The 25,749-nt window shown below is 38.5% G+C and overlaps 1 protein-coding gene across 2 annotated transcripts in view; it reads right to left on the bottom strand.

Annotated features, from left to right (window-relative positions):
- RB195_019910 (uncharacterized protein) overlaps nucleotides 1-25,749 on the bottom strand; it is a gene marked incomplete at both ends in the record, with an annotated part of 104,239 nt that overhangs the window by 37,867 nt on the left and 40,623 nt on the right. Inside the window, 2 exons of one of the 2 annotated variants that reach the window (XM_064187975.1) lie at nucleotides 1,047-1,189; nucleotides 3,833-4,001. In XM_064187975.1, the coding sequence (XP_064043857.1) occupies nucleotides 1,047-1,189; nucleotides 3,833-4,001 (312 nt within the window). Of the gene's footprint in view, nucleotides 1-1,046; nucleotides 1,190-3,832; nucleotides 4,002-25,749 lie in introns of those variants that run through there. The other variant, XM_064187977.1, reaches the window with a different exon arrangement.

Below are 25,749 nucleotides of genomic sequence, written 5' to 3'. Positions count from 1 at the left end.
CCAGAAACGAAACCTCATAAAGCAGCTCACAATTCGGACTCAACCAGTTAGTGTGGTCTTTCAGAATTCTCCTAACGTTGACGGACAATGACGGATCGTTACGGTTAAAAGGGTAACGATTTCGCGTAAGCAAAGGTAGCGAGTAATTCATGTGTTAATTTTTCATCTGAACAATCCAGAGAAGATTATCATGACAGAGAAATTCTTGGGAGGCACCTCCTTTTTTAAATAAAAAAACAGTTGACGACTTCATAATGTTGCTGAAATGTATTTTTCGGTGAAACAACCTAAACAAACAGGGAAAATGAAATAGAGAAGGTAAAGTGGAGTAATTAGGAAGAGAAAAGAGGAAAACGCAAGCAGGAAACGTCCGTGTTAACCACATACATATATATGTAGTATAAGCACACAGAAAAAAGTTGATAACAAGTGTAATCTGAATAAAGTAGAGTAATGTAATACATAGAAAACCTCACCATCCTTCCTGTAAACAGTTGTTCTTCAAAAACCGCATTCACATTATATTTATATCACTCTTTTGGAAGAACAAAAACTTTGAAAATGACTAGTTGGAAACATTTTAGTGTCTCCATAATAACTTTTGCCCTGATCTGGTTCAACACTGAACACGGCGGCACACACAAAGTCAATATTTGTGCATAGAAGTGTTCAGTTCGGAAACTTACCTTATATACGTTTTATCTGTGTTTACTTATACCTTACCAACATATTATTTACCCTAGAGGAGTTAACAACCTGGTTTCTCCTCGAATTTCTTACGGATTTAATGGGGAAGCAATGACAACGATTACAGCAATGGCAAAACGGTATTTCGGATGCTTTTCCTATTCTACTTCCCTTTTTTTGAAGCTGAAGATGACAATTTACATGCTCCAATAGTGAGTGAAGACGTGTCGAACTTCAGAAAATTAACTCTCTATGAACGATCCTACAGCTGAATCCCACCGAATGCAGTTTCTTCATAACAATCAAGATAAATCCGTATCATAATACATCTCTGGCAATATTCATTACAAAATACTCACGGAACCCTTTGGAGATGGTGTATGGCTACAGCTGGCTGAGATTTGTGGATCAGAATGACCAAGACCGGAACGAAGTCGCGTGAGATTTGACGAGGACGATGATGATGGCCAACTGCCTTCCACAGATGATTCACTGCACATACCTGAAAAAGAATAAAATATCCTAACTCCTTCAAACATTGCTTAGCACAGTGTTCAATACACTCTTCTCTACTATCCTTTCTAACCTCTCTCTGAGCAGATCGATGATTTAATTTCAATTTTTCCACTTTAATTTACGATTATTTGTGCTGGTTACTCAAATTTCACAACGTTCCAAAATATATATATATATATATATATATAATAAATAAATATATACATACTGTCGTATATTTAATACCTTCATAGTTCCATCGCAATATTTCTGTACACGCCAATTTTTTACTTGCGTCCCACCCCAAATCTTTCTATTTACTTTTTAGTAATAGGACAATAATGTTGCTAGAGGAAAGTCCCGACATCAAGTGAAAGAACTCCCAAGCACTACCCAAGTCCTGCGTTTAAAAATTAAACGCTTCCAACGATTAACGTCGCAAGAAAATGAGTTCCGCAAAGTGCTCAGAAGGGAAATCACCAACGAATCCTAAAATAGGCGCAAGTTACTGCACAGGGATGGTACTCGATATATAATAAACTTTAGGATGGAGCTTTTTGAGAACATCCATTGAAACCAGTTCCATGCTAAACCTAAGAACCAGATCGCAAGTGATCGCTAAGTCATGCGTGAAACGTTGCCCATAAGTAGTATAGAAGGAGCAAAAACCAGACTTGTACCTCAATTTTAGATAAATTTATGGGTATGGGAAGTCTATACTACTGAAAAATCTTAAAAGTACAATAATATGGTAAAATAAATACAAAAATTTCCCTACACAAAAAAGGAAGGTTTTCGATACGTTGCGAAAATGGAAACGATAGACTTCTTGGTGTCGTTACAGCTGAAAAACCGTGAAAACTATTGCGAAAGGGTGTTAGAATCAGATAAATCCTTAATAAAATAGTTTGCTGCAAAAACTTGAAAACAACAGTCATTAGACTAAGTCCCTAATAAGGTAAAGGTTCAGGAAGAATTTAAAAAAAAAGGTACAGTGAATACAGGAGAACTGCTGTGAGATCATTTAACCAGTAAATCATATTTGCGCAAGTGGAATGGTATGATTTCATGAACTGACTCATCTACGTCTCCAACCTTCGAAGCATTGAACACTCAAGAACAAACTGGCGGAGGTGTAGAGAGTTGAAATGAGTCACTTCTGTAATCTATTCCTGGAGCTGTTACTGATGATATCAGCCTGACTCCTATACCGTCTCTTATAGTGCTAATGAAAAATTTGGAACAATAAAGATTTTGATCGATATGTGTTTAAAGGCAGCACACCATGAATCTGAGGTGGTGTGGATTTCAAGTGGAGTATTTGTACACGGGATAGTAGATTATGGAGAGGGGTGTGATTCCGTCCATTTCTTCCTAATTGCCGAAAAAAACGGCATGGAAGATGCATCACCGAACGAGGCTGGTGCGCTCCAGTCGAACTCCTTGTAGGAAATAGTGCGCAGGAACGCTCGAAGCCGTATCTTCCGGGCCGTTTTCTACGGCAATTAGGAAGAAATGAACGAAATCACCCTCCTCCCCATAATCTACGACCCCGTATACGAATACTCCATCGGAAATCCATACCACTCCAGATTCGTGGGGTGATGCCTTCAAACCAATGCTTGACCAAATTGTGTCTCAAGTGCACCTTGGATAAAAAGTGAGCTTGGTGCTATACGGATGGGATGTGACGACTAGAACTACTGGCGCCCGGCACCGCTGATCGCTGCAGCGGCACTGGACAAACAATCCTGGCAGGTGTTTTTGAGAACAACAAACTTGACCAATTGTCTTCAAATTGAAAATTCTGAAGATCCTTAGTGAATTAGACAGCACAGAGTGGCACCGAATAACAAGTTTCAAGAGAAGAATTTTAAAAGTTTAAGGAAAAAAAAGCAATTACAGGGTTGTGATTGAAGATACGTAACACGCCATTGTGAACACTTTTCATCCTGTGAAGCAAAATCGTTGCTTCATCATGCTTTCATTGTTACTCATCAGGAGAAACTCTTAGATAACAGTTCCGGTGCAGTCCTTATCTTATGACAGAAAAGAAGTCGATGTCTGTCCTTTAGAAGCAATGCTATTTCACGCGATACAATTTCTTTGAAAGAAATCATTAATTTAACAATAACTCATAATTTATACATTTCCAACTACAAACGAAAGTCTCTAAGTAATCCTGTATTTGCACTTTTCTCAAAAAAAAAATGATAGAAAAATAAATGAAACACTGTGAAAGATGGTAGTAGCGAATAAACTACCTAGACGCGACGACAATGAGGCGAGAAGCTTGCTCACAAGCACTAGCACCATCGTGCCAGCCTAATAGAGTCAAATCGTTGGGCTCAGGCGGCTCGCCTGCTTAATTGCACCCCCACCGCGACGATAACCCACGTTCCCACGCATTAGCGCAAGCTTTTGAGGCTGTGATCGATGAGGAAACAAAGTGCCGTCGATGTTCACGTGATGCACTCGATTGATGATAAAACGGACAAAAATGGAAACATTTCATTCACAGGAACTCGCGCGTGTAGTCTTCGGCACGTGGTATTCCCCCACGTCGTACCATCCTCTACATGACTTTGACTTGCTGACGCGGATACGTGGGCAATCGAATGGGACTAATTGTGTTTCACCCAAGACTTACTCCTTTTCATCGCGCTTACAGCAACTGCTAGGAATCGAGTGCTCATCGAACGATGTCTCCATGCGATATCCGAAGACGTGCACCAGCTGTCGGCTAGTGAACGATACAGACGAGGACTTGCCGGTGCCGTCATTCGCATCGAACCGCCGCATCGCGGATGATGGCGCATAGTGTGTGACGGACGGATGCACGAATTAGACCCTTGTCAAGCAGTCCATGATGTTCTAAGGTGGATCACTAAAAAGAATCACAGCATTACGGAGCGATCATGAGGAGCGATCGAGGCAATGCAAAAAAAAAAACGGCAACGACGATAGCGTAGGGAAGTGGGTGGCTACAGAGAAAGATTTTTTGGTTTATAGGGTCGGGAACAACAATGGAAATGTTCGGATATTAAAGACTGTATAAAACCTCAAAAATAATCTAAATAAAAAAATCAAAATCTTCACTGCTGGTGATGGGTTTTCTTTTCTCAGATGAAGTTTATAGCGGACAGAAGGAGTTCTATCTTTTCTTAATTTTCCTACTATTATTAGTGAGCTATTTATTTCATTCTTATTACTTTTGCACATTGATTATTAAAAGCACAAATGATGATGATAATGAGACTAGATAGAGCAATGCTGATGGTTCGATTCAAATTTCGATAATCATTTGAGATTCTTGGCAGCCTCGTTGACCTGGGCTCGAATGTAGCCGCAAATAATTACGTGCGGCTTGGTTCTACTTCAAAAACGTGCACAAGGCACAAGGATTGAAAATTGATTGAGTGAACGACAGCATGAGCGAATGAACGCAAAGAACAGAGAACGTTAATGAGAAAACTGAAGGGAAATGAGTCTTCCCAGCTTTTTTGAGTGTTTCGGGTGCTCGGAAAAAATCGATGTTTGTAAATTAATACAATATATAAGAGAAAGCATGCAAAGAAAGCAAAGCATGTCAAGAAAGCAAGAACGGCTGCATATTTAGTTGAAAGGACGTCAGAAATCCATAAAACTACAAGTTCAACGTCCCAGCACCACCAGCGACGATGTAGACTTCGTTAGCGAGATACAACCGAGGACAAAAGTCAGTCGCCGCAAAGCTAATCAGCATTGCGGTTCAGAATTGGAATGTCGCGAGTCCTGGAGTCCATCTATGGAAGCGCAAAGCTAGTTGATCGTATGTAACCTAATACGCAGTGGTCTAGATGGCTGTCGCTGGTCGATCAGAATGCGAGCAACACGCTCTCGGATCATTACGATGCAAGACAGCAGACTCGTAAGGAAAATGAAATTTGGTTCACATAGCTGCGGTCTAAACAAAATAAAATTATGCGCATAATCGACAACGTGCCGCAAACGGTTGTAGAAATAATATCTGTTAACATATTTTCACTGTAGTAATTTCTTTCTAAAATATACTTTTTTTCTACTCGAATACAGCTTAATTTTCACTTTAAGAAACTTCAGCAATAGAATTTGGCTAGATGAGAAGAAAAACTAAATAGAAGGGCATGAATACAGCGAAAATTCCATTTTCAAAAGAAAAACTCACACTGCATTTTAACCGACCGTAGGGAATTGACTAGGAAAACTTGATTAACGAAGGATAGAAAGTCTTTCCTAGAAAGACGAATTCCTGGAAATTTGAAGCCTGCTCAACGTATTAGCTCAATTTCAATGCGCATATTATAATGAAGATATTAGCGAAGAAATGTTAATTGTTTCATAGAAAAATTCCAGAGCTCCTCTCTTATCTATATACCTTTAGGCTGCAACCCAAATCAATGAAATTTCATTTCTATGAAAAGATTAGCACCGCAAAAGTTAGAAACTTCTGCGATCAGAAAATTCCAATGTAGGAAAAAGCACTATTTCATTGTTTTAGCAGGTGGCAATAATTAGTACTTCGGAAAGAAAAAAAGATAAAATATAAACAAAAACAGTATCGCCTTACTGCTTATGAATAAAACAGTACACTAACAACCGTATAAAACGCTACTTAGTGTGTTTTCGGACACATTACTTTCTTTATCTCATTCATTATTTCATTTCGTTATTTCATTATAAAGCCTTTTTACGAAATAAATGAATAAATAAATAAATATAGTCCGTCTCCAGCGGTGCTCGCAAAAAAAAAATAATAGTACAAATAACAATTGAAGTTAAAAAGTAATAAATGGTAATCTACAATAATAAAGATAAAAGTTAAATTAAATGAAAAATTAAAATCAAATTTAAAAAGTAAAATTATAATATAAATAACAATTAAAAATTCCACAAATTCGTTAGTCTGAATGTGGTGAAACTCAGTGATAGGTTGTGATATACGTCAACATTGCATCTAACGTTGTTTATAGGGAAATTTTCTGAGACTACCGTATCCGGTGGCGCAAAGGAGACGAAAGGTGATGGGTGATTTAGACCATTTAGCCTTATCCACAAACCAATAACTACGCACCTAAAAATTCGCGCTCATGTGCTCTTCTCCGCGATATCAAAGACAAAGAAAAAAATCTATGCTAAAATAAGCTGAATCTAACGTTTTCTTTAGCACATTTTTTCCTAAAAATTAACGATATTGATGAGTTCTCATGAGCTCGCAAACATTCGAATCTGACTGCTGCAGGATCCGGACTTTCGGGATTATTTGAAAGAGAATAACAGGTGTGAAAATACCACGCCGCCATTGTAGATATCTGGAACGCGGCAGGCACATGACCGTCAGTGTAGGTCTATTTTTCATCAAAGGTGATAGAAGGATGGGGAAACAAAGGCAACATAAAATAATCTTTTTTGCCCAAGTTTTTTGGGAATTTGTTCGTGCACAATTTGAAGTTCACCGCGTATCATCACTTCACTTTGATCCTCAATCTTATGACAACATACAAAAAGAATCTACGTGCTGTTAGAGCATAAATAAAAGCTCATAGACTGTGTGCCACGTACACAACAAAGACAAACAGTTCTAAGTTACAGTATCTCATGGAAAAATGTGTAATACCGGAGAAACACATCAATGGGGCGCTTGCAATTGCACACATTTGCTAGGTGAACCAGATGTATCATCGTTCAAATCAAGAGCATAAAATGATTTGACACGTGTATTTTGTTTAGATGTCTTTTGATTAACAGGAAAATGGTTGAAGGCATCACCCCACGAATCTGAGGTGGTACGGATTTCAGGTGGAGTATTCTTAAATGGGATAGTAGATTATGCAGAGGGGGGTTATTCCGTCCATTTCTTCCTAATCGCCGTAAAAAACGATCCGGAAGATGCGGCGCGTGCACAAGGTTGGCATGCTCCAATCGAACTCCTTGTAGAAAATAGCGCGCCGAACGCCCGAAGCCGTATCTTCGGGGCTGTTTTTCACGGAAATTAGGAAGAAATGGACGGATTCACCTTTCTCTCCATAATCTACGATCCCGTATACGAATACTCTACCTGAAATCAGTACCACTTAAGATTCGTGGGGTGATGCCTTTAACAGAAAAGTAACCATAATCCAGAAGTGAAAATCACGTTTGATTAAAACTTTTGGAGCATCAGGATAAAAAATATTTACTGCTGAAAAGTACCTCATGTGAGGTTTTCACTGTGCTCTTGAGAATTCAGCGCTTTAAAGGACCGAAAGCTGGGACAAGCGCAGCAGTCGTCCGTGGGAAGGACATCACTCTTTCCTTACCATTCTGTTATGTAAAAAAAAAATACTGGAATGAATAATTCTTCTCGAAATGTGAAACGGCTTCGAAACCAAACTTGTGAAAAATGTAGACTTGATTTGAAAATTTATATGTCTGCCGCTACCTACGTACATAGTCTGTGCCAAATGTATTATATTGATCTAAAAATTAGCAAAAATCAAAACAGCTTGAAAAACCAAAAACGTTACCTTGTAGAGAAAAATCCTCTTCCAAATAACACGCTTCGCCAAAAAATTTTTTTCGTGCGCTAGTTTAAATTTGAAAAAAAAAAGCGATTACTTATACATCACCGTAATATTCTCAACCGGATGAGCGCGATGTGACATTGGTTGAGGCAGGGCGATGGAGAGAGTGTGTGTGCGTCAAGCAGAGCAGGGGTGCGCGGACGCGTTGCGTTCAACCAGTTGAACACTATCGCTACCGAAAATAAATACCAGAAAATATGTTCAAGAGTCTGTTATACTGACTTAGATTTAAAAAAGCGTAATATAAGCTGAGTATCATCATATTACATAAAGTACATGGATATTTAAAGAAAAGCATATTTGAAGGGTATTTCAGTAGAAAACTTCTCAACAAGAAGACAAGTGCAGTGCTCCGCTTTCGGTCGTACTGTATAAGATTAATGCACGCGACAGAGTACTAATTGCGTATTTGTGTCAGCTCGTGTACTATGTCGACCTCTGCTTGTCAGCTACGCATGTTCAGAACATATCCCCTCAGTTGACATTGCCTTTTACCTCGGGAGAAGAGGATAAGAAAATAAATCTCTTTGATGATAACTGACATAACTCTAGGTTAGACGGAAATACCGGCATTTGGGGAAAATGGTGCAAAAATTGCACCAAAACACTGCCGGTCGCGAATGCAGTAGATCTACGACTACAACATACTTGAATGTATGACAAAAAAATGGCAAAAAAAAAACGAAAAAAAAATTCCCCTAAGCAAAAGATGCACATACACCCTAGTGGAAAGCTGAGAGATAAGTGGATCGGTAGCGTCATCTAAAAATATCACTAAAATCCACAGTGTTGTTGCAGTCCTTAACAGAAACTCAAGAAACATTTAAACTGGATGTGCCCCTACTTTCTCTCCTAAGTTCAAAAACAAATTTGTGAAGAGATCCTGAGTTTTTCGCAAATGTGCAGCGTTTTCCGTGAAATTTCCGTTGGATGTGATCTAAAATATGTTCGAACACACCTAATCGAAAAAAACCTATGAAATTGATCATTCAGAAGATCAAGTAAAAGGGCATCTGCTGTCTGCCAAACATAGACATCGCATGGGACATCTTAAATGAGGCAATTTACGCCCACCATAAACAGAAAAACAGAGGGCGAAAACAAATGTATTCTGCAGCTATTGAACGAAAGTGCAAATTGGACGCTCGAAATGAATTTGAGTTAAATTTATTGTCAGGGGATGTTAATTTGATAACAGAGAACATTCACTGATGTCCAACTATGACCATGTGCACGGATAATTTGAATAGAAATAGTGCAATAACTGGTTAACATGGAGGAGGGCAGGAAAAACGGGAGATATCAACACAACAAAGTCTATTAATATAATTAAAAACATAAAATAATATTAGTACCAATAAAATAAGATTAAGTATAGAAAGTATATTTTTATTATTTGTTCCCTTGTATACTTCATTCATACGGAATGAATAACCATGTAATGAATAAATAAAAATAAATAATTAATAACATTCAATATTTTTTGCTTATTCACGACAAAGCACAAAAAAAAGAACAGCAGCAGCAGGCTAAAGCAGTGCAGAAAGTACAGTAGAAGAGGAGAAGGCTCCGTAGCCAGCTGTTTTTACTCGAATTCCACCTCAAAGCCTAAATCTCATTAACTCGTGGATGTTCTGAGCAACAAAAAGGGACCTTCTTAGTTTTTTTTTCCACAAGCGATGGACTACAGACAAGAAATGTCGGAATCTAGTGCCGAAAGAATGGAAGGAAGGGCAGAAAAAAGATAGTACTATCCCTATTTTGTACCTATAGGCCTAGCAGTTGGTTTGGGACGCGCTGGTTGTGACACTCGTCAATTCTTAAGATGGTGGCTGCGATTGCCAGGAATACTTAATGGTGGTGTCAATAACAAGTACTTATACAATGGTTTGGATTCTGAAAAAGCAAAAGAAGAAGGAAAAACGGAAACTACAAATAGCGTCACATTTTTCCTAGGCAATGTACAGCACGTACAGGTGGAAACTGTTAGCGATTTGTTAGCTAACTGAAAAATAAATCCACAAGCTATCGAAAAGAGATCAGGGAAGGAAACGAAAAAAGAAACTGAGACGGGGTGAAAAAAATAAAACATTGTGATGGAAATGAGATGAAGAAATCGAGCAAAATAAGAATCGCTGCGTTCATCAAACATCACACAGGAACTTTTTTTTGAATGTTTTCATGTACAGCATAGGACAAATGTTGAAAAAAAATTCAAAAAAAAAAATCATATAAAATCAATGACTACACATGTGTAGTGTACGCTTTTTACGGCTACATATAAATTCTAAATCCTTTGGCTCCTGAACGTAACCATAGAAGCAGCAGAGTTTATGAAATTGGATTGAATTTGAATTGATGCTCCATAGAAAACTGAAAACCCAAATCTACCACAAGCTTTCGAAAGAGAAATGACAACTTCTAAATTTTCTATACACAAGAGACTTTCGTTAAATTGTAGGACGCTCGTGAAAAAAAAAACGTCCGAATAGCTAAAAAGTATGAGAGTTGGAGAACTACAATGATAAATGAACCCATTATCCGAAATCCTAATTGCTACCGTAGGACTTCGTTTTCGACACAGACGAGATTACTCTATAACAAACATGAAAATTACAACGAAATTGAATTTGTAATGGTTCAGCACACCGTCAACAACCAAGATCTTTTTACACTAAGGAACAAGAGAGATTGAATTATTTTCGAGATCATGTTCGTTGAAAGGATGTGAAAGAGAAGAAAATCAGTGCTAGACCGATGTCGTAAACATTCTTGAAGGTCTCACAGAGAACACCCATGGGTACAGACGTGCCTTAAATGGAAAATGGGCATTTTTCTGCGAACTACCTACTACTTATCATCTGTCGCTATGGGAGTGCTAAGGCAAGCAAAAAAAAGCTTAGACAACGACGTAATAAATAGTCCGCGAAAGAACTCAACGCAGTGAATGGCTGGCTAGTCCTCAATATGCGATAAAACTATCGCTAAAATCGTTCCCATATACAAGACCAGATCCTATCGCCTCCTACATCAAGAAATCAGCAGAATACTTGTACAAACACTTCAGAACCGGTTCCTATTATCACATGTCTTAGAATGCGAGAATCTAATATAGAATGGCCATGTCGGCGACATTCCTGTATGCAGCAAAGAGATGTTGGTCTAAAACATAGCGAAACACAGGAACAAACAGAAATTCTCCACACAAAGCCTGTACGGCCGGAACGAAAGAAGGCGAACAACGGAACCATTTAATTTGCTTGTGAACGTCGGAGGATTTGCTGCGTGGGCGCGGAAGAAACACGCGCCAACGAGACGGAAGTGAGATATGTCATCCAGTTCAATTCTTCTAGGATTTGTTGCATCCAGTAAATTAGCTACGGCGCAGGTACACGGTCACTCTCCGTTCTCTACTTACCTCTTTATCGAGTCAGACCAAAATAAATAGCTGACCAGCAGGGTTGAGATTCAGAAATGCTAACCACGATAACTAACCACGTCCGTTGGAGTAGTAAACATGAGAGATGACCGAGTATAGGGAGACGCAGACTACAAGAGCCGCTTTGTTAATTTAGTTATGCTCGCTTTGGGCCTACGATGATCCTCTGGTCAAAAATCACAGCAAGCTCATCAGAGATGCCATCTAGCCGTATCATATGAAAATACAAAACTATAAGGTGAGTGATCGAAAAAAAAAACCGGAGCAGATCGTAACCGCAAAGTAACGATAACCAAACAGTCGCAGTGAAAATGACATTTGAAGAGTTTTTGACATTTTACCTTCCAGACGATCATTGCGCATTCGCAGCTGCCCCTCTAAAAACACCTGCTCGATCATTCTGAGCGAAAAGTTAGCAGCTACAGAACAGAGACAGCATCGACGGCTGTCACCGATCACATATATCACTTCAACCATTTATGAAGTCATAACTTCGCAGCTGGTAAACAATCCATGAGTTTTCCTCACGCACCATATGTCATAACGCCGTTTCACTGAATTACAGCAATGATTTTAAAAAATGAGAAAAGGTAGGGGATATTTTTGGATATATTATGAATACATTCACAAGCTGTTATCACTTAAAAAGACAGCATGAAGAAGAACGAAAATGAAAAAAAGTAAAGGAGAAAATCAAACTTGAATTCCAAAAATAGTGAGATATTTTGAAACATTAGCCGGAAATGGTTCTCATCGCATCGCCAGTTCAAAAAGGTACGAGTCCATCAAGGAATTAGTGATTTGCTAAGAAGCTGCCTTCAACACGTCCTACTGCACGCTGTCGCAATTCTAGTTTGTTCAAAAATGTATGAGCTGAATGAATGTCTTAGTTAGGTCAAAAACGAAGCGGAAAAGGCAAGGCGAGGGAGTTTCCGTTCACCTTTTGCAGTCGTATGTATCTGTGTTCTCTCATGGAGAAACGCCTTGACCTTCCACTTCCGCGAAATTCCAAAATAACACGCCCGTTCGATGTTCACCCATGCGTAACTATGTGCATTATCCGAGGTAAGTAATGTTCTACTATGTATATAGCACAACTATCAGAAAAAGGATCTCTAACTTAGGTGCCCAAAGAGAACATCGAGTTTAAGGAAGGGAAGACGTGGATAAATCAAAAGAAAGAAATAAAATGTGTTAAACACCTAACATTCTAGGATAGCGAACAATTCAAGCTACTCAGGTGGCAGCTATTGCTCGGGAAGCGGAAAGCACCTTTTTGATATTCTCTAACGCTCATAAAATATGTGCTCGAATAGAGCCGAGCAGCAGATCTAGGAATGTGATCAACAATCTACCATTGTAACCGAACCAAAGAGCAGCTTGTTATTCGTTTCTTTTTCCAACTTCGTAATTGAAGGCACATAGGCATGGAATGAGAAACATATCCTCCACGAAAGCCTTTTTCCGCCGCGGCGCTCACGGTTAAGCGAGGGCGCGATTTTTTGCGGTAGAAACGAAACATTTAGTGGTCCTACAATTACCAGAAACTATAAATTTTATATTATTTGAACTACCGTCGCTTTATCATAGAAGTCAATCGTAGCGCTACGCGAAAAACGCAGGTCATTTAGGAGCAGGTGGTTATGTGATAGGTTTTGGGTATAATAACAGCGTAACAGCAATTCAACTACCACAAAAGAAAAAACTGCAGAGCAAATATACCGTTCAAATGCTGTGCCTTTAATGGTTGTAGGTAGGGCTCATAATAAAAATCCTATTAGGCCAAAATTTTTGGCAAAATATGCTTAGTTGCAAAGTCACAAAAAAAAATCGTATTTATCTTGAATAGAAAATCAATTTCGAGATGAAAAAAAAACAGTTCAGGATAAAAATATAGATTCTGCAACCTTTTCGGAAGATTAAAAAAATGGGAAGAAAAAACCTGCCTGACCGTTCATTACGTGGCAACTTGTGAAAGCGAAACGAAAGGAAAAAGTACATGTGCACTGAAGAAAACTAGGTAGAAGAAAGGCGTAGACGTAAGACGGCACCTCATGAAGTTCAACATCATCAAGAAACGAATTAAGCTTGTCCTAACGCTATGCATTCCTTGCGAAGAAAATGAAATGGGTAGATGGCTGCATTGCAAACGAGTTTCCTTTGTAACGAGTGCGAAAAAAAACAAAACGGAACAGCATTGAACCATCATGTAGCCATGTATTCTCAGTTGAAGTAGTGTTGTGCGCAAATTTCCGAATGTACTACAGTTTTCAATAGTTTTTTGAAATTTGTACACTCGCTGTTTCCGTCGCTTTTTCTAAAGAAATAAAACAGACAAAATGGGAACGGCAAAGCCTCGTCAAAATGAAAGCAAGATGAGAATAAAAATTCCAGGAACTTAAAAAACAGTGACTACATAACAATAAACAATGAGGATGGACATGAAAAATATGAAATTCCTTTGGGAATAATTTGAGTAATAGATCAATGGGATTGGTGAAAACCCCCTATGTCAACTTTCGAAGGCTATTTTTTTTCTTGAAGAAGTCTGAATGAAAGGCCCTTAAAGGCAACTGCTCAAAGATGAAACTATCTCAAGCGAAAATCTAGTGAAGCGACTATTCCAGTCAGAAATTTTCCTTTATTTTCAGTTTGTTTGAAACCGGAATTTGTTACCATACATAGAGTATTGAACTTGGCTTCAGAAAACGTGCAATGCACTTAAATTCACATGCAACCACTCTGAGAACAGTCGAAAAATAGTCGAACAACGGCAACCATGAAAAAAAGAGTCTCGAGAGGTCTCCAAGAGGAAATTGTTACGGCCCCATTTTAGTTATTGTGCTAATAAAAAGCGTTACAGCAACGAATGCGCGAATCAGAGATTGGTCGATTATGTGCACTTCGTTCTTGAACTTGCCTCTTTTTTAGTACTCTAACACAGTAGAAGAAAAGAATGAAAGGAAAGAAAAAACGAATTTTTCCAAACTTTATTCTTTTCAAACCTATTGAACGTAGCTTTAAAACGATTTCAACATTTCGTACCAACTGCATATACTTATATCTTATACAAGTAAACCGTGAAGAAACCATCAATGGAGCAATTTCACAACAGAAAGACGCCAAATTTTCTAATAACTACTGCTCAGTGCTCATACTTTTTTTTTCTGAAAATAACTGGTAAATAAAGTTCCTTCCATTTCGTCTCAATCTCACTTAATGTAAGTTTCAGAAAAATGCAACGGTCATATATATGTGGTTCTCAAATTCCAATTTCCTAATGGATGTAATAGACTTCGTGCATAATTTCACCTTCAATTTCTTCTTAAGAGTTCTGTAAACAAAATCACTATAATATACGAATATAAGCAATATATGAAGTTTCGAAAGACTCATAAAATATCAAGAGAAAAAAATCTTAAAGATATGCAGTAAATGACTTGCGTCTCAGCGCCATTTCAAGTATAAAAGCTCTTCTAATGTGATGTTTGCAAGAAAAGAAATGTGATCCGCATTGATGGTACGACGTGCATAAATCTTTGCATTATCATAACTGAATTAAAAATAAGGGGAAATCAAATTTCTGAAAAAAAAACTGGGATGCGCGGAGTGAATCCTAGAAAATATAACAGTTCTAGCACGGTATTGTTATTATTATTGTATGGTATAGGATTATTTCTTGATCAGCAACGAATATCTCCTTCTTCTGAAGGGACAATACTGAATCCGCCATTTTCCGTCAACCAAAAAGTGTCCATTCGTCACAGATCGAAATTTTAAAAGAAATTTCAAATCCTTCCATATAATATTTTTTGGTTTCTATCGTGTATAGCGTATGTATGTACTAACCATTTTTGTTGTGTATATTAGTGTGTATTTGTTTCTTGTACATTCATATAATGGATAAATAAAAACAAATAAATAATACTCAGAGGAGTGCAAGCTCCAAAATTAGACATAGCCAGCTTCGTTTAACTTCAGGCACACTTGACCGTTGAGTTGTCGTTGAAATTGGAAAAACATTATTCGCGAGGAATTTTTAAAGCGAGAAAAATGTGTGACGAAATTCACTCCAAATTCTTCTCATCGTAGCCTAATAAGTGGATTCTTCGAGTTTGAATAACGTTGCCGCAATTCCACCTCAAAAAGAGAATCTCAAGTCTGCTCTCTCTCTCGCAGAACGGTAAATTAAATTGCGATGAGATTTTCGATAGGAACTGCAGATCGTATCAGATTGTATATGACTTTGACTCTGAAGATTCATAAAAAAGTGAAGACACAGGAGCACAAAACTGTCATAAAATGCAGTAAGCTGTTTTGGATACGTACTCCATCTAAAACTACAACAAAGGTAACTAATGGCAACGTCCGGATAAAAATGGATTTGTATCAGCACGAACAACAATTCGACCACAACATTACCACAATTTTGGCGATTGACGCTAACGAAAAGCGACATAAGCCAATACATTCTACTATTTCTTCATTTCACTTCGCTTCTAACAAATAATAAGAATAAGAGACAAAATTAGCAAAAAAAACATGAAGAACACAACAGAAAATTGCAAAGGAAGGGACAAAAAAACGAGACCAGATTCATCTTTGTAGACGTTCTTTCCATTTTTCAAAATGAATTTTTCTCGATATTGAGTAGCAAAGGGGGAGAAAGGTAAACTGTACAAAATAAAATGAAAAACCAATAAAAATACGACAGCAACTCTCAAACTGCAAAAAATTTCGTCATTTTTACTCCTTATTGCTTTGGGATGCTAGAAAATTTCACTGAGATACCATGTAGGTGTAAAGGCATTGAAGTGGTAGAAAAACATTGATGGATGGTTGGAACATTTTTTACGAGAAAAACGCGAGATTTGCGTGTTTCAATACATCGTTACCCTAAAGACTACAACTCATCAAAGGCAACAGACGAGAAACGTCTGCCACGACCTGATCGTTTTCAATCGATGTCAACATCGTTCACCATTTATGGTGTATGCTGTAGCGTGAATATATGAGCGCGACGTATGTGTAGCGTTACAAAAAAACTATGTGTTTAGTTACGAATTTTTCCAATTAATTTCAGTCAGAATTGTTTTCTTCAAAGTCGTTACGAAACTGCGTGAAAAATCTCCAATATTATGGAAACTGTAACTGTCAATGTTTCATCACTTCTCATTTCTAAGCTAATCATTTCCTCGAGGGAAAAAAATGCAGTTGTTGTCTTCTTCATCCAAGAAGAAGGAAGAAACAAGTCTCCCCGTTGCAAAGACTTGTTTCTTTCTTCTTCTCGGATAACCGAAGTCCTTTGGGAGTTCAGCTCTTCTCTGCATTCACGTTTCCGGGATAACCCTCTCCATCTGAGTGCACGACAAAAACTCACAGTCTCACGTATTCGCAGTAATTCACTCAGCGCATCAGTCCTTTCGAGAACACGACTTCTATCTTTGCAGGCAAACTCAATTGCAACCAGCAGACGAATTGCTACTTTTGTGAATTCGTTCCTGCATGAGTTTCTAGAAAATTGTTGCAGGCCAGCTGTGTACTAACTCGGTGTGATTAGAATTTGATTTCTTTGCTTCAATAAACAGTTTCGCCACTACTGAATACTTTCGATAACACCAGGAAAACAACTTCTCATTGCTCTGAGACTCAATTATGCAAATTGCGTTCGCTTAGGGTCCTAATTTAAGTGTCACTATTCTTGCCTGCTCAGTAAACTGCAAGCCAATATAACCCACTCGAACATCGCAGATCACACTATTTGACGTTAGCATCAAGAAAAATCCATTGCTTATCATGATATCTTTACGCTATCAAAACGCTTAATATTTACAAAAATTCGAAAAAGAGAAAAATGGTCGCTGTTCACCTATTCCGATTAGAATAATATATATGAACACATATATTATTCAAATATATTATTCGAAGCGTTTCTTCTCCGATGGGAAATGGGATAATTTTATGGAGAAGGAAATGAAGTCTCACCGGAGGGAGCGCGAATTCAGAATCAGACTTTTTCCATGGATAGTGCGATTAATTGAAGCGGAAGAAGATTCCGCTCAAAAAAAAAAAAAAAAAAAAAAAAAACCAAATATTCTGGTTATGAGGTATGCAGTTTTTGTTGATTAGCCTAAAAATGATTATGCACCTTTCGCTCAATACCTTATTAAAATCAAAATAAAATTAAAATCCAAAAATTCGATCACTTCATTTGCGGGGCAGATAGATTTTTCCCACGTCATCCATGATCTTACGTTATATGCATAAGAAACATATGTGTGACCAGAATACCATGGCCTTTTGCTGATAAAATTTTTCTTAAGGTACACAATACTGCATACTATAATTCTGTGCCAGAAACAGATCATACATCTGATAAACAAAACTATCCTTAGTATCTACTTATTGATACGTATCAGCACTATATTTATGATTATGTTAAAAATAAATTTCTTATGTATGAAAAAAGACGATGAGAATGTAGAATGTATGTATGTGTGATGTAGAGCAGAAGCGCAGTCCCATTCGCAAAAACAGGAAAATATAGCAAATTGTTGGAAAACAACACGTCTATCATGAAGCAAGCAAAAATCGCGCATAATTCTCGGCGCAGAAACGCTGGAGCCACAACTGGAAGAAGAGAAAAAATTTGAGAAGAATTTGTCTCAAGGAATATAGAAATAATTGAAGCAGATCAGCGATAACAAATCGACATCACGGGGGGAACGGTAGTCGTTGAGCAGCTGAGCCACTTTGATTCACCGACTCGCGTCGACGAGCGTTGAGAGCTTCGAGTACCTTGCCGCACGTCATTTTCGACAAGCTTTGCGGGTCGACGATGCTGCAGTTGTCAAGCACCGCTCAAGAAGTTCCGTCGACGAGTATAACTCAGCTCTCGAGTAACGATTATCGCAAAAGAACAGGAGAATCTATGTGAGATTTTCCACCATTTTTATGGACTGCGTGGAGGTAAACTTTGTCTTACATGAATAGGATAAAAAAACAGCACCTAAAACAGCTACAAAAAAATCTCTACGTCTAGAACAAGGAACTGCAAAAAAACACTCAGTCACTAAGCAAACTCAAAACTAACGAAAGAATCAGCGGGACTATCTAGCCACTGTGTGTGTCAGACTCTAGATGTTCCAGCCCATTAAATATTTTAGATGGAAGGCAAAAATTCTTACGATCGAGTGAAAAATAAGAATAATTCTCGGATCTGACGAGATAAGCGTACAAAGAGAAGCATCCTATTGAAATCTGGATAATAGGACTAGAAGCGTGTTTTCTATGAGAGTTGAAGTGTCTTTCTCAGCATAATGAGTGGTGCCGGGAGCACAGGAGATTCCACAAGAGACTTCTTGCTGTGTTTGAGTCCTGTGTAACTAGAAAGCCACGATGTAACGATGATAAGACTGTGTATATTCTGTTACTGTCGCTCTACACTCTCTAAATCTACTTCATCTAATTCATAAAGAAGTTCACAGCTAATATTACATATATTAATCTGGAGTTATGTTTTCTTGTTATCCCAACGAGGTTTTGCTGAAACTTTATTTATGGCCTGGCGTTTCGATAAATTCGTCTTTATCAAAGGCCTGAAAGCGGTTTGAGGTTCTTTGATGCTGCGAATATCCCAACAAACTCCTCATCTCTACTTGCAAAACCTCGATATCGTGCATCAAGCAAAAACTCGAAAGTTGAAGAGAAATCGACCAGTCTCACCGACTAGTATATAGGATATGCATAGCACCAAAAACCTCGTAGCATTTCCGTCCTTTGATAAAGAGTTTGAGGTTGTCAAAATGTCAGGTCATAAGTAAAGCTTCATCAAAATCTTGTTGGAAAAACAAGAAAAGATAGATCCGTTTCACAATGCCGAGGTTTCAAGAAGGAAGAAATTGGAGATTAGGTTTTTTACTGCTCGGTACTATGGTATAACCTGGACGCTTCGAATGACTGGCTAGACCTTTTTTTTTTCTTCTTTTTTTTCCAATTTACGTTCCACGCTGCACTTCTTTTTAATCTCCGTGTGTTGCACTTTATTTGTCTTTACAATTTTGACAGTACACAATTTTTAACGACGGTAAATATGTTACTACTACGAACACGGCTGGAATCCCCCGAAATTTGAAGAAAAAATTGATGAGTTTCGAACCATGATTCCTGCAGCAGAACAAATTCCACTAAGTCTCTAATTTTATCCACTCATAATATGGACTCTTGGAGATGAGTTTGAGAATGTGCCCAAATTAAATCCTTTTTAAATAACTTTCGTTCACAAAGGACCTTGTAAACATCTACGATGTCAGGTGGAGGTCGATGTGTCAAGTTCTAATCAGTAAGCTTGCATCGGAATCCGATATTCTTCACCATTTTTCGTTGAGCATTTTTCGTTAGCGTTGAGCAATTTTAAGTGGAAAACTTCAACTACACATCGTCTGAAGACGTGACGTGTCTCATTTTGATCGACAAATTAGCATATTTTGGACTTTTCCTTTCGGCGTAAACTCAAGGCGGCGTTTCAGAATAACTTTTTATTTGGCTTAGAAGTTCTAGTAGTGTCTTCGCTACGGATATCTAGCTGCGACCGGTAAGTGCTCCGATCCTAAGGCTACAGCAAAGGCGAACTCGCTGAAATGTTAGTCAAGAATAAAGGATTATAACGACATCGTGGGCGGCTCAACTTAAAGGCATCGGATCCCGAATTTGATGACGTTGGGTCTCTGTGGGCAAATGTAATGTTCGGGATGTAGGTGAATATGAGGTTCGTAGGAACAAACGCCGTTTCCCTCGCCATTTTTCAGGACGTTTCAAGGGAATTGAGTGGGGCCACGCTCATACTCGCAACCTACACCCGACATATTTGCTCTTAGAGACCCAAACATCGTCAGTTTAGTGTTACGCTACCTTTAAGAAGGCAAATACAGTACAGTACAGTTCAAAGCTTTAGTAGTAATAGCTGTAGTACGAAAATATTTCGAAACGAAACAACGAGTTGTTAGGATTTCCAAAATATTACTTTTTTGTACGACTGAAGTCAAAATAAAATAAGATGAGTCCAGCTTAACACCATTAAGAGGCAACGCGCAAGGAATTTTTTTTGCTAATATGGAGTATCTGTGCAAGAATGACGTCTAATATGTAGAACTTACAAAATAAATTATATGACCCAACAAAAAATCTACGATTCGATTGAGTTTCAGGATAAAATAAGTAAGTTTTACAGGAAAGATCTAATGAAAATGAAAAAAATTAATTGCTGAATGCAAATTCTTTGATAAGAAAAAAGTTTGATTACTGTTGTGAGGTTATATCCACCTCAATGAAAGTGGGATATTTCTTTAAATGCACTCAAAAGAGACCCGAATTACTACCCTCATTACTACTACATTAACAAACATTGGCATCCGACCTCACCTACAAAACAGAAAACATATGACAGAGCAATAAATTAGAGAATAATAAGCTGAGTGAGAATAATAATAATAATTCCATGCCTGCGTAACATCCAATAGCAACGAAACAAAACAAAAATATGAAAGGCAGCTGATCTAACTTAAGAGACGGTGTGAGGTAACAGGTCTGACGCAACTGTAACACAAATATTTTTAATTGCGTGAAGGGAAGCGAAAAGGTGAGTTAGACTAGGGACCCATGAAAACACTTAGGATTGGGACCAATGAAAATATGCAACAAATGCATCCAGAGTTCTCAAACTCCCATTCTGATCAAATCAGAAACATGGAACTACCAAAAGAAATCGTGAAGCGTTCAGTACACGAGTCACCTCCAAAACTGTGTCCCGCAGCAAAAACCAAAAACAAATTTAAGAATATCAGACCAATGGCGCCTATGCAGCAACTTGTAACGATAAAGATCTTTCAAAAAAGTTTTCTGACTGGATAGTAATAGAAATCTTATTTTAAAAAAATCCTAAAAAAGAGAAAAAATTTCCTCTTCTCCTCTTCAGTGTAACACGCCACCAACGATAATACAGAAGTAAAAGAATAGTTTTTGGAAGTAATAAAATGTACTAGGAAAACAGTGAACATATTTTTATAGACTTTTTTCAATCAAAATGGGTGTGTATATGAGAGAAATTCTCTGATGAAGGCTTTGGACGTGGGCAACAGAGGAAAAAAATAGTGGACGAATTCAAAGATGTTAGCACTGTTCCAAGTTCGACCTTTTTCAATCTTGGCATTGTAGAATTGGCCTTGGTCTTCTTCTTGAAAAGCAATATACTATTTTACAAAAATTTTAAGAGCATTTTTAGACTTAACTATTGTGAATTGTGCTGCGCAATGTAATTCACAAGTGCTATTATAATATCAACGCGAAGCACAGAAATACGGAGGAAAGTATTCAAGGGTGAAATACTTCATCTATAAACATTTTAAATTAGGCACACGTTGAGTTTCTCTGCGTCTGAGTAAATAAATGCACACCCGACAGCTACATAGATCAAGTGGTTGTTTGTGTAGTGATGAAACGGGAGAATAAGGCTGACGAGCAGCTTTTTGATGAGCAATATAAGCAAATAACGCTCTCTTCTGCATACAAACCATCAGACTTTACCCAGCGCCCATCGAACACTCTATTATTTTGACTATTAAATGAATAATTGCCTTAAGGATTCAAATAAGAAGAAAAGTTGTAAATAGATTATTAATGGTGGGTGTTATGGATCAAGTATATGTAGTCTGACGGAGCTAAGTGCTTTTAGGGTCAAGAGCTGCTCATCGCACTGGTCAAAGCACGAAAGCAAATTCTGCATATTTCTAGATCAGTATGATATAAAATGGCGCGGGTGTAGCGCAGTCGGTTAGAGGTTCCGCTTCCTGATCGATCGGAGGTTCGAATCCGCCTTAGTGCTCACCAAGCCTTTCATCCCTCCGGGGTCGATAAATTGGTACCAGACTTGTCTGGGAGGATAAAAACACTGGCTTGACACATCGACTAGCTCCCGTAAGTCATTGTAGGCCAGTTACACGTTCGTGAACCTCAAACGATTCCAAATTGAAGTGAACGTGGGGGCGCATCCCAAGCGGATTGATCAACGCCAGAGACTTTATCCTTTATTATAATGAATACAGAAAACACAAGAAAAAATCTATGATGAAAAAAGTGACCAAACGTCAGATCATAAATAAACTTTCAAGAAAACCTCGTTGGCGAAATGAGAAACTCAAAGTCTATTTCACTATGCCGAGGTTTCAAAAAGGAGGACTTAGAGATTACAGGAAAAATTTCCAATTCCTGTGTTAGTATTATAGGGATTAGGGTAAACTAGATAGAAGATCTCCAAGTATTCTCTACAAAATCTCTAATTCCACAGAGAAAACTGCTGTCAAACCGCGAGATATCCAGGCTGCGGAGCTCCCAATACAGCTCCATTTGTAATATTGTACTATAAAATGCGCTATATTGTGTTGCACAAATGTCATATTAGGGAAAGAAAAAGGTTCCTAAGCTAACAAAAAGGATGAAGTGCACAGCGCTGATCGATCTCTATGGAGATGCGCCTGCGCGTTCGACCTCAACTCAGACTTCGTTTGAGGTTTATGAACGCGAATGCAGCTTTACAATTACTATACTTGTGGGGGCTAGCCAATGTGCCAAGTCAGCGTTTTTATCCTCCCAGAGAAGTCTGGTACCAATTTATGGACCCCAGAGGGATGAAAGGCATGGTTTGCAGCAGGCCGGATTCGAACCTTCGATTGATTGTAGCCACAGCGGGACCTCTTACCGACTGTCTTGCACCGCTCCTTCTATGTCAATGCGCTGTCGAAAGAACAGAAGTTGTAGGTCCAATCAAATGTGTTCAAAGAACTGAACTTCATATATGAATTATACTATTACTGACATAATTCGAAAATATTTGGATTCACTATGCATACGTGAACCGACTTTAGTGTAATTCAGTAAAGCGGCATGCGTCCATATACATATTGATAGTGGAGAAAGAAAGGCTTTCCTGCAAAAGCTTGCAGTTAATAGGGAACTTAAAGAAAAGTGCTCTCTTAATTTCTTTTACTGCGGTTTGCAGACGTCGTTACTTTGCAAAAGCGGAACCATATCAAATAACATATCAAATAAATGAATCATCTGCCCAAAAACCGAGATTGAGAAAAGACAAGACGTGAAGAAATCAATGGCGCCGATTTGTCCGATAAATGTTAATTTTCGGTGTTCCTAAGCATGGTAAAAAAATCTATAAGCTGATAACTCAAATGATCGTTAACTTCTTGGTTTTGCAGACAAATCGCCGCTAGCTCCATTTCCGAATATATTAGAGATTATAGTAGGGTCAAAACAATATGAAGCACGTACGCAATTGCGTACGCAGCTTCTCTCGAGGAGGTGCGGAAAAGCGTAACGGTTAAGGGGAATAGCAGAACCCTTGGCACCACCCATGGCTGCAGTTTGCGACGGTCCCACCTCGGTTGCAACTGCTGCCTCAGCTGCGCCGTTTCGAGTGCGTACGCAAATGCAACTACACTCCTCATTCATGTCGTTTTGACCCGACTACATGGCGTTTGGGGATATTTTCGACGTTCTACCCTCTTCTACGGAACAGTGGATTATGGAGAGGGAGGGCGGGGGTGATTCCGTCCATTTCTTCCTAATTGCCGTGAAGAACGGCCCGGGAGATGCGGTGCGTGCACAAGGCTGGCGCGCTCCAATCGAACTCCTTGTAGAAAATAGTGCGCTGGAACGCCCAAAGCCGTATCCTCCGGGCCGTTTTTTACGCCAATTAGCAAGAAATGGACGGAATTACCCACCTCTCCAGAAACCACGACACGTATAGGAATACTCCACCTGAAATCTGTACCACCTCAGATTCGTGGGGTGATGCCTTTAAAATTCACCTTCAACCGCGGATTCATTTCGGCGATCTTATGCTTGTGAAGAGGTGAGTGTAGCGCAGTTGGTAAGAGGTTTGCATGCGACTGCAAGGTCGGTCGATGGTTCGAAACCGCATTGAGATCAACCAAGGCTTTTATCAATCCGGGGTCGATGAACTGGTACCGGACTTGTCACGACTAGACACGCAGGCGTAAACTTCAAACGACTCTGAATTGAGATGAACGTTAGCGCATCGGAAACGGATTGATTAACACCAAACGCTTTATCCTATTCTTTATTTAAAAAAATTGTAAAGGTTTACTCCGGTGTCTCTCGGGTTCAACTAATGATTGATTCATAGATGTATAAGCGCTGTTTAGTGTTTTGCGCTTTGCCGTGATATTTGCGTTCCGAATCCTACCTATTAGCGAAAGGAATCTCCATATCAATCTCCAAATGCTTCCTTTAACCAAAAGTCTCATAAACAATAATAAGAATGTTAAAAGCAATTCTATAAATAGTACTAGTAACAATTAAAACCAGACATATGTAGGAGAAAACACACACAGGGGCTCGATCATTCAGCTGAATTCAATTTCCGGTGAATAACACGCAATAATGAAATTATCAACTAGCAAAAGACCGCTACATTGAATTACGTCGTGAATAAAGCATTCGCGTCCAGTGGGCTGTGAATCTCATAACAAATGCAGTGTTTTGTGCAGTGTATTGGAAACAAATTTTAATTCATGGCAAAATGACAAAATAATGAATCAACAACTGTGCGGGATCAGCAGAAATCGTTTTTTCTTTCGATGATGACCATCTTGAACTTTTGCATTTTTCCGCAAAAATAAAGCAGCTTTGCGAACAACACCAATTGCTCATCTCCGCTGAATGCGTTAGCGCGTTCTTTATCAGTCAAATGCAAACGGACTGCTTGAAAAAACGGAAAAAGTCAACACTTCAAATCAGCGAAACATTGGCTTTGCTGCAGAAATCGAGATTTTCAGTTTTCTCGATTTCTCGAACCGAAACTTTAAAGAAAGTCTTAGATGGTCGCTAATTCCTTATCTCAGACTGGATCTCCATACTGCTACTCACGGCTCATTAGCGTAGAAGGATTGCAGCATAACTTGATGAATAGGATGGAATATGACAATGGAAACAAACTGCACACTTTTCATTGCAAGCTTGAATCAGGTTACTCGTTGAGAAAAAAACGGAAAACCAGCCATAATTAAATTCGTATCCTTTTCATAGAGGCTAGTTTTCAAAGTGCAAACCGTCTCGGATTAAAGCGAATGAAATTGGGGCGAGACTGCTGCGGATGAAATAAAAAACGAATTTATCGAAAAGAATAAGATAGCTATTGCTTTCCTTATAAGAACTAAAATATAATACGATCAGAAAATCAATTCAAAAAGCGAATTACATAGGACACTGACGTTGACAGCTTCCCTATCTCCATTAATTGAGAAAGCTATAACACCTATCATTCATTCGAGGACATCCCATTCACGAACAAAAAATTGACCTATGGGAGTAGATAGAGAGAGATTTTCCTACTGAACGCACAGCATCTACTTAAAGGCATCACCCCACGAATCTGAGGTGGTACGGATTTCAGGTGGAATATTCGTATACGGGATCATAGATTATGGAGAGGGGGGTGATTCCGTCCAATTCCTCCTA

The sequence above is a fragment of the Necator americanus genome, chromosome II, assembly GCF_031761385.1.
Source record: "Necator americanus strain Aroian chromosome II, whole genome shotgun sequence".
Classification (NCBI taxonomy): domain Eukaryota; kingdom Metazoa; phylum Nematoda; class Chromadorea; order Rhabditida; family Ancylostomatidae; genus Necator; species Necator americanus.
This window is presented reverse-complemented; position numbering and strand designations above follow the sequence as displayed.